The sequence below is a fragment of the Brassica rapa genome, chromosome A09 (assembly GCF_000309985.2).
Source record: "Brassica rapa cultivar Chiifu-401-42 chromosome A09, CAAS_Brap_v3.01, whole genome shotgun sequence".
Lineage (NCBI taxonomy): Eukaryota > Viridiplantae > Streptophyta > Magnoliopsida > Brassicales > Brassicaceae > Brassica > Brassica rapa.
The window spans coordinates 36686895-36700524 of NC_024803.2; the positions used below are offsets into that span (position 1 = coordinate 36686895).

Genomic DNA, 13630 nt, shown 5'->3' on the forward strand with positions numbered 1-13630 from the left:
TTCTAAAACCTAAATTTAACTGAATTTCAAAATCTTCTGTAGAATTATTTTAAATCAAACTAACCGAAGTCCGAACTTACAGACCCGGAAAACCCAAATTAACCGAACCCGCAAGCCAATGCCAAACCAGGAACAAGGCACTACTTGTCAACATCAATGTCTATCATCAAGGCTTATTTGTTTTTTAAAAGGTAAGCATATAAGAGTAACAATCACAAATATCTTCAGAAAAATCATAGCAAAGCACAACTCAAGATGACACAATCTTTCATCTATACATCAAATCCATTTTATTTTGAAGAAACATAAACTCTGATGAAGAGATTAATAAACAAAGCAATCACAAAAAGATAAATAGAGAGCCCCCACACACACACCTCAGAAGATAATGTCTGCATCCTTCTCTGCACCACCAGCAAGCAAATCACGAGCAGCGTTAATCGAAATCCCTCTCTGCATAGAGATCCCTTCAAGAACCATCTCCTCAGCAAAGGCCTTAGCGTTAGCCGCTTGTCTCTCAACTTCCCTCCTCTTGTACCCCTGAATCTTCTTCAGCCTGAAGAAATCTTCCCTCTCGAGCTCATCAAGCTCTCCCTTGATGTAACTGATCGTATTCTCAATCTTCGGTTTCACCACATTCTCCAACGCATTAACCCTCCGATTAGTCGTCTTGATCGCTTCATCAAGCGTCAAGAACGAAGTCTGGAGAGAAGCGAGCTCAACAAGAACCTCAATGGCTTTCACGTAAGCCACACGGCAAGCTTGGACCTGCTGTCCACCTCTAGCTAAACCGGTTAAGTCGTTCTTGGTCTCGCCTTCGGAGAAATGATCGAACTTGGGAAGCTTCACGCCGGCGATGTTCTCTTGTCTTGACCGGACTTTGAGCGTTGCTTCTTTGACGTTCTCGAGGACGACGTGCTTGACGTTTTCGCCGGCGACGTACTTGACTTCGGTGAGAGCGAAAGAGGAAGTCTTCATCATGTCTCCCATTGATTCTTTGGCTGTAACGATTTTCTTGAGAAGGGCTCTGAACTGAACGGTTAGAGCGTCGCTCTTCTTCTTGAGGAGCGCGTGGCCTCTTGTGGCTCCAACGAGACGAGCTTTCATCACGCCCAGCATTGTAACAGTGGGGACCACATTCAAACGCGCGTTTTGGCCGGCCATGGTGAAACAAACTAGTGCAAATGAAAGGAGATTGGATTATTATTTTTTCCGACAGTAACACAAAGACTTGTCTAGATTAGGACAAGAAAACGACAACAATTGAAGCAATACTTGAATCATTGGAAATAAAGATAAAATCTTTAAATCTAGAAAAGTCTGGTGAATGATCACATACAGAGATCCGAATCAGATTGAATCAAAAACTACGAAAGGAGATAACTTTTCTAATCCGAACCACACGAATCGTAACAGATTGATCAATGAGGAAGAGTATAAGATTCACGATGATGTACCTGAGCCTCTCTCGAGAGAGATTAAGAGGCGACTTCTCTTGCAAGTAAATCACTGAGATAGATTGAATGAAGACGGAGAGAGAGAGAGAGAGAGATTGAGAAATAGCGATCGTATTCGACCTTGTCGTCGATCATGGAGGAAAGAAAGGGGCTGTTGTGTAATTAACTGTAAACATGAAGGGCTTATTTTTGCGATAACAAGACAAAATAAATATACAGCTCATCGCTTATTGGGTGGGGCCTGCTTTCGTGTCTGAATCTGGACCCGTTGTGGGTCCCATCTTCTTATTCCACGTTTAGGTAAGCATTTTATATTTTCTCCCATGATTAAAAAAAAATTATGGATTAGAACCAACATTATGTAATTCACTCTAGAAACATAATATTCAATTTTTTTCTTACATATAATTCGGGGTTCACTTTCTCCAATTCAATGTGTTGTTTACATTTTTTAGTTTATAAAAAACTAAATACATTAACAAGAATTATATTTTTTTTTTTTCAACTTTCATGATACAGGAATGTTGTTGTTAAACATCATATTATTGGGACTTTCTATAGTACAATAAATTTTTTTATTACATTCACAACTTATATATTTCACTTATAATATGTTAATATATTTTTATTTCATTTTGCAAAATATATAAATATATTCACGGCATCATAATCTGTTTTATGTATTACAGAACATGTACAAATACATAATACAACATATATGAAAGTTCTTTGTCTGGTCTATTTCCCATTTCAAGGAACAATCTGATCAGAATCCAAATCACTTCACTGGAGCGTAATGCCTTAGCCACACTCCAGTATAGACCTGTGCAGCCACATAATGAGCGATGAGCCTAATAAAATGTTTTGATCAAACAAAGAAGTGTTTGTATCTATGCATAATGGAATGTATTACTCATGAGCCACAAAGAGAACCATTTTAGTCATTGACCAATCAAAAAGTCCATCTATAAGTATGTATAATGTATTACCCATGAGCCAAATAACCCTTAAAGTCATTGATCTATCAAAGAGTGTATTCTTTTTAACCTGTTGGGGTCTCATGATCTTAGTGTCAGGATCATCTAACGACTCAAGCCAGTGTGCCAAGTATCCAGCCATACGTGGGACTGCAATGAATTGTGGTGGGATTCCCATTGCCCTGTGTTTTTGTCCATTTCAATTACCATCACAAAAGTGTCATGCGAAGATCTTAATGGTTACAACAACTCATTAGCAATAATATGTTAGATGACTCAAACCTATAGACTAATCCAGAGTAGAAATCAACATTTGGGTAAAGCTTCCTCTTAACAAAATATTCATCAGAGAGTGCCGCCTTCTCTAGAGCAGCTGCTACCTGGTTAACATCAAACATCAAATCTTTTAAACCACATTCAACTAACCATCAAGCAAGAGAGGATCTAAAGTACCTCAATCAGAGGATCCTTTCCAACAATGGAGAACACTTCATACGCCAGTTTTCTAACCACTTTTGCTCGAGGGTCGTAGGTTTTATAAACACGGTGTCCAAAACCTGACAACCTCCTCTTCCTGGGAGAAAGAAGTTAACACCAATGTAATAAATGTCTCATCGTAATCAAGATACTTTTAGTTTTAGTGTATTAGGTTACTTGTTCTTCACGCATTGGATGAAGTCTGGAATGTTTTCAACAGTTCCAATCTCTGATAACATCTTAGACACAGCATCAGTTGCACCACCATGAAGTGGACCATAAAGGGCTCCAACAGCTCCGGAAATAGCAGCGTACACATCAACACCACTATTCAAAAACACAGTTTTTTTGTAGCAGACTTAATAATAAAAAAACTCTAACCAGAGTTATATAATCAGTACCTCGAAGCAAGATGCCGGGCAGCAGCAGTAGAGCAGTTCATTTCATGTTCAGCATGCAGTATGAAGATGATGTCCAACACTCGAGCTAGCCGGGGATTAGGTTTGTAAGACTTATTTCCCCTGGAATCAATGGAAGATGAGAGGAATATATATCCCGTTACGGACATGTTTTAAGCTAGAAACTAAACTGACTAAAGCATAAATTTTACAGTGGGGTGACAGAGAGTAACGTACATTGAATCCAGCATATAGAGTACGTTCTCTGCATAAGAAAAGTTGTTCGAAGGAAGAACAGGAGGCTTGCCTGACGTCCTCAGAAAAGCATTTGCTGCAATCGTAGGTGCCTATATGACACATTATATTAATTTTAACATACACATATACATGCATTTATGGTGTTTCAAAAAGAAAAAAACATGCATTTAAGGCACAAAATCAATAGTAAACAACAACACCTGTCCAAGAATACGAAAAATCTGTTTATCACGAACTTGTTTTGACTTGTAAATATATTGGCCCTGCACATCAAGGGCACAGAAAAATGGAGCAAAGCGAGTTAGCGTAGAGTACACGTTTAAAAAAACAGGTTTATGAAACTTGCCATATGAGAAGGATTTGCATCAGGATAAAAGAGGGAAAGTGCACTCATTGCAGCTGCACTGACAAAAGCACCCGATGGATGTGCATCTTGAGGCATGGACTGGATAATATCCTGGGGAAACATTCATAAACAATCTATTAAAATCGTCATCAAGAATCTATTACTACGTAAGGTTATTATACCATATTAATCAGATATATATACACATGCCTCCACGTTTCCAAATAGAATACAATAGATGTCAGCTTCTCTATATTAAGTGTTACAGAGTAAAATGGTCAGTAACCATTATAATCATATACACGTGATCATATTAACAATGGTAAGATAGACATAATTCAGTAATCTTGATGGACCTTATCATGGTTTACAATCAAGACAAACCAACTTATACTCAAGGCTACATCTATGATTTAGGGGTCATCAACATTTTTTGGCTAATTTTAATTTTAAATTTTTAATAGTTTACGGGTCATGGATTTATGTACATAACAGTTTCTTAAAATGTGGGGTCAAAAGTGAATGATTTATTCGGCTATCCCAAAACTGACCATGCTTAATACTTGAAAAGAAATGGTTTTAGATTTTTTGAGGGGAAGCTAGTATGAAACTCACTAGAAGCCCTTGTGGAACAGCTGAATGCTGAGAAACCTCAAACTCCAAATCAGCTAGCTGGCGTTGTGAAGGCAGGTTCCCATAAACTGAAAGAGAGAAAAAAAACAAGGTAGTAGTAACCTATAAAGTAGAGAACATTAAAAACTCACAAAAGATGATAAAAACTTCATCTCCGTTTGAATAACAATATTATAAACAAACGTTTGCTGTCTCAAAAGGAAATAAACTACATGCAAGAAGCTGCATGACATGATGATGATGGAAGAAGACTTACTGAGGAGGTAAGCAACCTCAAGAAAAGTACAATTCTCAGCCAACTCTTCAATTGGGTATCCACGATAACGTAGGATGCCTTCATCTCCGTCGATGTAAGAAATGGAAGATCGAACAGGAGCCGTGTTAAAGTAACCTGGATCGTATAATTTAAGTCCCTTGTCATCTTTCCCCGTCGTTATCTGCAGATCAAACACGTAAATACATCTTTAAGCTAACTTAGATCAACTGCACGCTTGTCGTATTACAAACTCGTTAAATATACCTTCTTGAGATCAATGGATTTAACGGTACCATCCTCAGAGACTGGGACCTGATACTTCTTCCCCGTACGCTCATCAACGATCGTCAAGTTTCCCATTAGGGATCCATGCGGTGCACCAGCACTTGATGTGCACCATGGCTTTATCGCCGCCGGCATGGGATCAGACATCTCCAAGTGCGCAGAGAGAACGGCTAATCTAGCGTTTACCCTCTCCATTTTCACCTAGAAAATCAGTGTTCAAAATCAAAAGAAAGGAAGCCAAGAAGAAACCAAGTGAATCATTAAATCTCATTTCGGTTAATATTATAACCTTTTTATACTCGCACTTGTGTCTTATTGGAACATGTGTTGCCGTGCCACTAGGTTAGCGTGAATCTAATGCAGTCTACTCTCCTGGTCTTTAGTTATTTTAAAATCTGTTACCGTTGAGTTACCGCCATTTTTACTTATCGCGATTGTTTACTTCATGTAAATATGGAAATATTTACTGAAAACACAATGTGATAAGAGAACTTAGGGAAATTATAACATTATATCTTAAGAAATACTATATCAATAATTTCAGGGGTGAAAATCTATGAAAGTTTTGTGGTGTATGTTTCCAAATGGTTGAGTACAAAAATAGTATGTCATATGATATTGCGTGAGAGATTTGTATATTGTTGTATCGCTTGGATACATAGAATCTGCATTACATATTCCACTCTAGGAATATAATATTCAGTCAATTTCGTAAGGGTCTAGCTTTGCGGTTAACTTTCTCCCAAGCAATGTGTAAAATACAATCTCTAGAAGTAATTCAAATGTTTTACTTTTATATCAACACGAGTAAGATATTCCTTTAGGGCTGGAGGCGCAATTTATTAAAAGTATGTCGTCACGGTCACCGCAATTTTTAAAAGTTTGTTGAACGAGCGATTGGTTTGTTGTATCTACATAGATATGTAGAATCTATGTTATTATTTATGTATATCCACTCTAGGGAATAAAACATAAACTCACTCAAGAAAATCTGAAGCAAATGACTTGGTTGGGAGCTAACGTACTCCATGCAATGTGTCAAATCTTAACTCATTGATCTGTCAAAGTGTATGTGCATCTATGTATAGTGTATGGACCACATTCTGAGTTTGTCTTACACTCAGAGGCACATTCAACATTTGAGACACTTTTCCTTGTCTTGTAGTACGTGGTTGGACAACAGTGCCCTTATTGAGAGCTTCGGCAGTTTAGTATTCTAATATAGGAAACCGGTTTGGTTTGGTCCTTGTTTCCTATAATGCATTAATGTTTTATGTTTATTAATAGAAATGATTTATTGTTCACCGTTGGATGGCGCATGGATGCTCACAATCCGAAGGCTGAAATTAAATGTCGGTATGCAGGAACTGAGCATACGACATCAGTTTTGTATCTTTGTCAAAAGTTTTTAGTTTCCTCAACAGATTCTATTTTTTATTATCTCGTATTATAGTAACTAAATTTGATATATAATATATACAGTAAATTATAAAAAAATTTCTTCTATGTTTTGAGATCCATATGTATATATTTATTTTGATATTTTAATTTTTGTAAAATTTAAAATTGAATTATGTGGACACGGTATTGTGGACAATGTGTTGTGGACGTTGCAATTTGAACTCATTCATATATTAGTTTTTATAAAATTTAAAACTAAATTAAGTGGACACGGTATCATGGACAATGTGTAGTGGATGGTGCAATTTGAAAGAATGTGTTGTGGACGGTGCAATTTGAAAGAATGAGTTATGGATGGTGAGTATGTGGAAGTGTAAGTTGGTTCGTATAGGTGTGTGGACAGGGAGAATTGGGGATAGAAGAGTTGTGGACAAGGGATGTGTGTACATTGATGCCTTCGACAAAGGCATGAACGGGAGGACTCTGGAGGACATGTTTGTGGAGTTGAACAGCATATTTGAAGACCTGTACATGCCCAATGTTCAAATGATTTGTTTTTTTTTTGCTGTTTTTTTTGTTTCTATAATAATGGCAAAATCGTAACTATAGTTATCTTCTTCTTCCAAATTGTGTTTACTTCGCCTGCAATACTTTCATGGACGACCATAGAATATTGTCACAATACATCAAAATATCACGTTTTTCATATTGTTTTGAGTTAAATTGATTGATCTATTCAGTTACATTTGATTTTAAGCACTAAATCTGAAAAACATTTTAAAACCCGTTTTTTTACCGAATCTGGCCATATCGAAACGCTTACCCACCGTGGAAAGCTCTGCATAATCTCATGTCCCAGATGCGTTTTGAAACTCGATACTAAAGCCAATCTGACCACAACAAGACAAACCTTGCATGTCTTGAACTCGAAGAACAAAATGATGACAGCGACGGTGTGATTCGGAAGTCTGCGATATGCGGCGTGTTCTAAAGGTGAACTCAAATTCAGCGAAAGAGCGGGTGTGAAGAACGATTTGTGAAAGGAGATCTAGGGTTTTTGAAAATCACCGCAAGAGGAACTTCGGGAGAGGCTGTGAATTTTAGATTTGAAATTAGGGTAGAGAATTGATAAAAATGGGTTTGGTACAGAAATTAAACCAGTATCGATAGAACCAATATGATGGTTTGGTTTGTTCACGTTTTTTATGGGAAGAGGGTATATATGACTTTCACTTGCTTAAAAGTATGTCACATGTTAAAAGTGTCTTGGAATGAAATTCCAAAGTGGTAAAGTGTCTCTGAGAGTAAAAAATTCTTCTTTCTTTCATTGGCTCATAATGCCTTAGGCACACTCCAGTATAAACCTGTGCAGCTACACCATACAATGAGCCATGAGCAAAAGAAACATCTTTGAACTATAAAAAATACGCATGTATCTATGCATAATGCATTTATTACTCATGAGCCAAAAAGGTATAACCCTCTTTTTAAGTCACTGATCTATCAAAGAGTGCATCTGTAATTTGTATATTACCCATGAACCAAATAACCTTTTTAAAGTCATTGATCGATCTATTAAAGAGTGTATTATTTTACCTGTTGGGGTCTCATGATCTTATTGTCAGGATCATCTAACGACTCACGCCAATGTGCCAAGTAACCAGCCATAGGCACGAACGCGGTGAATTGAGGTGGGACTCCCATTGCCCTGTGTTTTTGTCCATTTTAATTTTCAGGTAATGGTTACAACAACTCATTATCAAGAATCTGTCAGATGGCTCATCCATGTCTTACCTATAGACTAATCCACATTAGAAATCAACATGATTTGGGTAAAGCCTTCTCTTAAGTCGTAACAAAATAATCATCGGAGAGTGCGGCCTTCTCTAGAGCAACTGCTACCTGGTTAATAACATCATGCATCATATACCACTTTCATCATTAATTCAACAAACCATCAAGCATGTGAGCACAAGAATCTAAAGTACCTCGAACAGAGGATCCCTTCCAGGTGGGAATCCATTGCCCTGTATTTTTGTCAACCAATTCGATTACCTAACACATGAGATTAAGGTACAGAACTTAATGGTCACAGCTTACACCAAGGTTTTTTTTTCCAAGAAGAGTCAACAATGTCTTTACCTATAGATGAGTCCCGAGTAGAAATCAACATTTGGGTAAAGCTGTAGTTGTGTAAGATATAGATGAGTCCGAGTAAAATTGTATAAGATATAGTTTCTTTTTAAATACTCTACCTAGGATCAAGTTAGGTCCTTTAGCACCTCTCTCCGACATAATCTGGCTAATTAGGAGAACCTTGTTATCTGTTTAGTGTAGAGAATTCTCCTAAAGCAAGCAGGCCAAGGAAGAAAGGTTGTACCCTTCACAGAATCCCCTAGTAAGAGGCGTTCCTGAGAGTCGAGAGACTGGCGTTCTTCGAGAACAGAACCAAACAGACTAGCTATCTGTCGAAAAAAAGGAATAACTAACACCGACTAAGATCAAAGAAACTAGCAGACTAATCACTACCTCTGAACAACCTGTGTCCATGATCCACTCTTGTTCAACCAGATCAGTAATATTCAAGGCTTCAGCTGCATATAGGACATCCACATGCTTGACTGATGAAAAAACAAGATTTTATTTCTTAGAATAACTCTTACTGACATTGAGGAAGAAAAGATTCCAGCTTAAGAGGGAGACCAGAGAAGGCGGTGAAAGATGAAACCAAAGGAGGAGAAGAGATCATAGAGAAGGATGATGATACAAATGGTTCAGTAACAAGTAACGAAGAAGTGGCAGGGAATGGGAGGAAGAGGAAGCAACCTGTATGAGTCCAAAGAGAGCAATATAACGGAAGAAGAGAATGGATTAGGATCCAAGCCAAGCACAGATGGCTCAGTTAAGTCAACAGGGTTTAGACAGATTGGGAGTAGGAGGAAGAACAAAACCAAGGCAAGCTGTAGAAGCTGTTGTTGAATGTAATGGGTGTTTGAAAAATTCATGAACACGTATGTCTTTCACTGTAAAGGCATTATTATTAGATGGAAGTATGAAAATATGTTTAAAATCATCAAATACAGAATAACAGACAAATAATGCAGTAGACTATGAATTGGATTATTGAGTTTGTAAGAGAGAGAGAACAACAAAGAATGTTGGGAAGACCCTCTTGTTTACCCAGAGGTGTCTTCTGTCTTTTATTCGTATGTAGTAGAGTTTGAGACTTAAAGTGCAGATCCAGATAAACGCCTTCTTGATGCATTCGAAATGGAAACTTGTCCCATCTTGTCTGAATCACTTGACAACGTTCTTTGTCTCACCGGCTCGTAATGCCTTAGCCATACCCCAGTGTAGGCCTACACGAATACAATTTACCCATGATGAGAGCCAAAAAAGAAACATGTCATTGATCTATCAGAGTGTATGCATCATGTATAACCCATCAGCCAAAACCCTTTTCTAAGTCATTGATCTATCAAAGAATGTATGTATGATGTACTTACCTGTTGGGGTCTCATGATCTTAGTGTCAGGATCATCTAAAGACTCACGCCAGTGTGACAAGTATCCAGCCATACGCGGGACTGCAAATAGGACTGTGAAGAACTCTGGTGGGAATCCCATTGCCCTGTTTTTGTTGCCAAATTCAATTACCAAACACACGAGATTCAACATAATGGTTATATTAGCTTATATCAAATGATTTTTTTTTGTTCAAGACGAGTCAGCAATGTCTTACCTATAGATTAATCCAGAGTAAAAATCAACATTTGGGTAAAGCTTTCTCTTCACAAAATATTCATCAGAGAGTGCTGCCTTCTCTAGAGCAACTGCTACCTGAAGATATCATACATCAAAACTTTCTCAAACCACATCCGTTATAAAATACAAAAATAAATTAGAGCATAAGGATCTAAAGTACCTCGATAAGAGGATCCCTTCCAACAATGGAGAACACTTCATCCGCCAGTTTCTTGATGACTTTTGCTCTCGGGTCGTAGTTTTTGTAAACACGATGTCCAAAACCTGACATCTTCCTCTTTCTGAAAAATATGAAAAAGGGAATTTAACATTAGGCACGATTGGTGCTTTAGTTTTTCTAAGTATGAATTTACCTGTTCTTCACGCCTTCTATGAACTCTGGAATATTTTCAACACTCCCAATCTCAGCTAACATCTTAAGGACAGCCTCGTTGGCACCACCATGAAGTGGACCATATAGAGCTCCAACAGCTCCAGCAACAGCGGTGTACACATCAACACCACTGCAGAACACACAAAACTGATTTAACACACACCTCAGAGCAGACTTACTTAATGAATCGATAAGCAGTGGCAAGTACCTAGAGGCAAGATGACGAGCAGCAGCAGTGGAGCAATTCATTTCATGTTCGGCATGCAGTATGAAGAGGATGTCAAGCACTCGAGCCAGACGAGGATTAGGCTTGTAAGACCTATTGCCCCTGTAATCGATGGAAGATGAAAGAATATATCCTGTTACAGACACATTCGAAGCTAGAAACGGATGCAAACTTACTAAAACCAGTGCGCAAACTTATAACTACCCTCTACAAAGTCAAGTGTCTAGCTAAAATGAATAGGGACGATAGATGGTAGCGTACATTGAATCCAGCATATAGAGGAAATTCTCTGCATAAGAAAGGTTGCCAGAAGGGAGAACAGGAGGCCTGCCTGCCATCCTCAAATAAGCAGCCGCTGCAATAGTTGGAGCCTGCAAACACGTTATATAACATGATATACATGTACAAAACTTTTTTTATAATGAAAGTTGGTTAAACAATAAGGTAGCGAATCAACAGACACAAAAATACCTTTCCAAGAATACGAACAATCTGTTTATCACGAACTTGTTTCGACTTGTAAATATCTTGGCCCTGCACCCACTCAGAATCAGGTTAAAATCAAGAACAATAACAAATGGAGTCCGGTGAATGGGCATGGAATTTTCCAGAAAAAGACACTTAAACAGTACACAAAGAAAGCATGATTATAGAACGCACACTGAGAGCAGGATTGGCATCAGGATGGAAGATGGAAAGTGCACTCATTGCACTCACGAGAACACCCATTGGGTGTGCATCATGAGGCATGGACTGTATGATTTCCTGGGAAAAAAATCAGAAATAATCTCAGGTCCAAATCACACTATTATTTAACTAGTGCCAATACTCATCAAATATCCAAATACTAAATAGTTCCAAACAGAATAGAAGACCCTTTACAACCATACAAATATTACTTCAAATAATAGTCTCATGTGGCTAAATGGTTAAGGTGAAAGAGATCCAGTCATCCTACATGGGCCAGATAGATAAGCATGGTTTGCAGGAAAGACGAACAACTTATACTAGTGGAAAGAATCGTTTCAAAATCTTGAACACAAGGTTGGGAAAATACATATGAGGAAAGGAGTAGAAAAATATACCAATACTCCTTGCGGCACAGCTGAATGCTGAGAAATTGTAAACTCCCAATCAGCTAGCTGACTCTGAGAAGGTAGATTCCCATACACTGCCACAGAAAACAAAAAAAAAGTTTATTAATTCAAATCCACAAACTAGAACACTAAGGGACACTAAAATTTTCAAGACCAACCCACAAAAGGTGATAACTTTCTATCCAATAAAACTTAAATCTGCCATTTCAATCCAACAAAAGATGATAACTTTCTATCAGATGAAACTTCATCTCCATCTCAATAGCAAGACTATGATCAAACATTTGCTCAACTTGCAGCAATCTATCAGATGATGGTGATAACTTTCTATCCATTTCAATTCCCCGAAAGATGATAACTTTCTACAAGATAACGATGAAAGAGGACTTACTAAGGAGATAAGAAACCTCAATGAAAGTACTACTCTCAGCCAACTCTTCAATAGGGTACCCACGGTAACGCAGGATCCCTTCATCTCCGTCAATGTAAGAGATCGAAGATCGAACAGGAGCCGTGTTCAAGTAACCAGGATCATATAACTTAAGCCCCTTGTCATCCTTCCCCGTCGTTATCTGCCACCACCAAACACGCATCGTCAAATTTCAGATTTTCGATTTTTTTTTACAATTCGCTTCAGAGATTACAATACCTTCTTGAGATCAACGGATCTAACGGTACCATCCTCCGAGACTGGGACCTGATACTTCTTCCCCGTACGCTCATCCACGATCGTCAAGCTTCCTTTTAGGGATCCAGCGCTCGATGTGCACCATCGCTCGATCTCCCCCGCCGGTAACACCTGGCTCGATCCGACGGGATCGGATACCGCTATGTGCGCAGTGAGAACGGCTAATCGAGCTTTCACCCTCTCAGAAATCTCCATTTTTCAGAAAAGAAATAGAAAAATAAGAATTCGAAAAATAGAAGCGAAGAAGAAGAAGAAGAAGAAGAAACAATCTTTGGTAAGTAATTCGAGTTTCGAGTTTCGTGCGGGTACACACTATTCAAATACGGATCCGGGTTATCCGAAGATCCAACGGTGATGAGATGGCTCAGCTTTGGATCGACGGATATAATTCAAAGTCTACAGAGGCTTATCTGTCAGTATTATCCTTGGTGACTTTTACGCTTTCGTTCGCTACATCACTTTAGCGCGGGAAGACTACTCGCTTTATTAGAGGGACACGTGTGCTGTTACGTTAGCGAATGGTTTCAGACGCTATGTGAATCGCGTAGATGTCGATCAGCTTCCTCGGTTTGCTAAATATCTTATTCAATAATGGGCCACCTTATTGGGCTTAAAGCAAAAGAAAAATCATATGCTTAAGTCAATTAGTCGGCCTATTAGTTCGATGTGCCCTCTGCTTATGCAAGTCACTTGTGGGACGACTGGACTAGTTGTTCAAAACGGTAGTAGATTTCTACGTGATTCTAAGCTTTCCCCTCAAGACCGGAGCTGACGATTATGAACATTTTCAACTTTTCATATATAGATGTTTTTTTTTTTTTGAAAAAAACTTTTCATATATAGATGTTAATGAGATCTTTTTTAAAACAGTCAGGAGACACCAAACAACAAACTATGAAAAATAGTCTGAAACTATATTTTACACTTTTTTTTGAGTAGAATCATGAATAAATCTGTAATCAAACCACTGAACTAGAAAATAATCTACAAAAAT

General features: G+C 38.1%; 3 protein-coding genes and 1 long non-coding RNA gene across 4 annotated transcripts; 1 reads left to right on the forward strand and 3 right to left on the reverse strand.

The window, feature by feature from the left end:
• Positions 1-161: 161 nt before the first annotated feature.
• On the reverse strand, positions 162-1651 carry LOC103841748 (V-type proton ATPase subunit D). Its single transcript, XM_009118308.3, has 2 exons — positions 1458-1651; positions 162-1175 (listed from the first exon to the last, which is right to left on the reverse strand). Exon 2 carries the CDS (start codon positions 1162-1164, stop codon positions 379-381), a length of 786 nt encoding a protein of 261 aa, XP_009116556.1. The 5' UTR covers positions 1165-1175; positions 1458-1651; the 3' UTR covers positions 162-378.
• A 406-nt stretch (positions 1652-2057) lies between these two features.
• On the reverse strand, positions 2058-5920 carry LOC103841749 (citrate synthase 2, peroxisomal-like). The gene is made up of 13 exons (XM_009118310.3): positions 5562-5920; positions 5067-5288; positions 4803-4983; positions 4529-4614; positions 3914-4024; positions 3768-3830; positions 3547-3656; positions 3313-3432; positions 3089-3238; positions 2888-3008; positions 2717-2814; positions 2505-2616; positions 2058-2280 (listed from the first exon to the last, which is right to left on the reverse strand). The coding sequence occupies exons 2-13, from the start codon at positions 5280-5282 to the stop codon at positions 2236-2238; spliced, it is 1413 nt and encodes a 470-aa protein (XP_009116558.1). The 5' UTR covers positions 5283-5288; positions 5562-5920; the 3' UTR covers positions 2058-2235.
• Positions 5921-6183: 263 nt separating this feature from the next.
• LOC117128223 lies at positions 6184-6667 on the forward strand. Its single transcript, XR_004451473.1, has 2 exons — positions 6184-6568; positions 6603-6667. It is a non-coding gene; the product is annotated as an uncharacterized LOC117128223 (long non-coding RNA).
• A 2839-nt stretch (positions 6668-9506) lies between these two features.
• LOC103841750 (citrate synthase 2, peroxisomal) lies at positions 9507-12958 on the reverse strand. Its single transcript, XM_009118311.1, has 12 exons — positions 12598-12958; positions 12340-12520; positions 11937-12022; positions 11512-11616; positions 11323-11385; positions 11113-11222; positions 10834-10953; positions 10606-10755; positions 10413-10533; positions 10230-10327; positions 9995-10118; positions 9507-9847 (listed from the first exon to the last, which is right to left on the reverse strand). Exons 1-12 carry the CDS (start codon positions 12829-12831, stop codon positions 9716-9718), a joined length of 1524 nt encoding a protein of 507 aa, XP_009116559.1. The 5' UTR covers positions 12832-12958; the 3' UTR covers positions 9507-9715.
• Positions 12959-13630: the final 672 nt, after the last annotated feature.

Excerpts from the sequence above, each read along its gene's own strand:
- LOC103841748 (XM_009118308.3), bottom strand. The coding sequence starts at position 1,164 with ATGGCCGGCCAAAACGCGCGTTTGAATGTGGTCCCCACTGTTACAATG.
- LOC103841749 (XM_009118310.3), bottom strand. The coding sequence starts at position 5,282 with ATGGAGAGGGTAAACGCTAGATTAGCCGTTCTCTCTGCGCACTTGGAG. Across the intron at positions 3,831-3,913 it reads ATGCAAATCCTTCTCATATG|GGCCAATATATTTACAAGTC; the intron begins GCAAGTTTCATA and ends CTTGATGTGCAG. Across the intron at positions 3,239-3,312 it reads GCCCGGCATCTTGCTTCGAG|TGGTGTTGATGTGTACGCTG; the intron begins GTACTGATTATA and ends GTTTTTGAATAG.
- LOC103841750 (XM_009118311.1), bottom strand. The coding sequence starts at position 12,831 with ATGGAGATTTCTGAGAGGGTGAAAGCTCGATTAGCCGTTCTCACTGCG. Across the intron at positions 11,617-11,936 it reads CTGTGCCGCAAGGAGTATTG|GAAATCATACAGTCCATGCC; the intron begins GTATATTTTTCT and ends TTTTTTTCCCAG. Across the intron at positions 10,119-10,229 it reads TACTCTGGATTAATCTATAG|GGCAATGGGATTCCCACCAG; the intron begins GTAAGACATTGC and ends CAACAAAAACAG.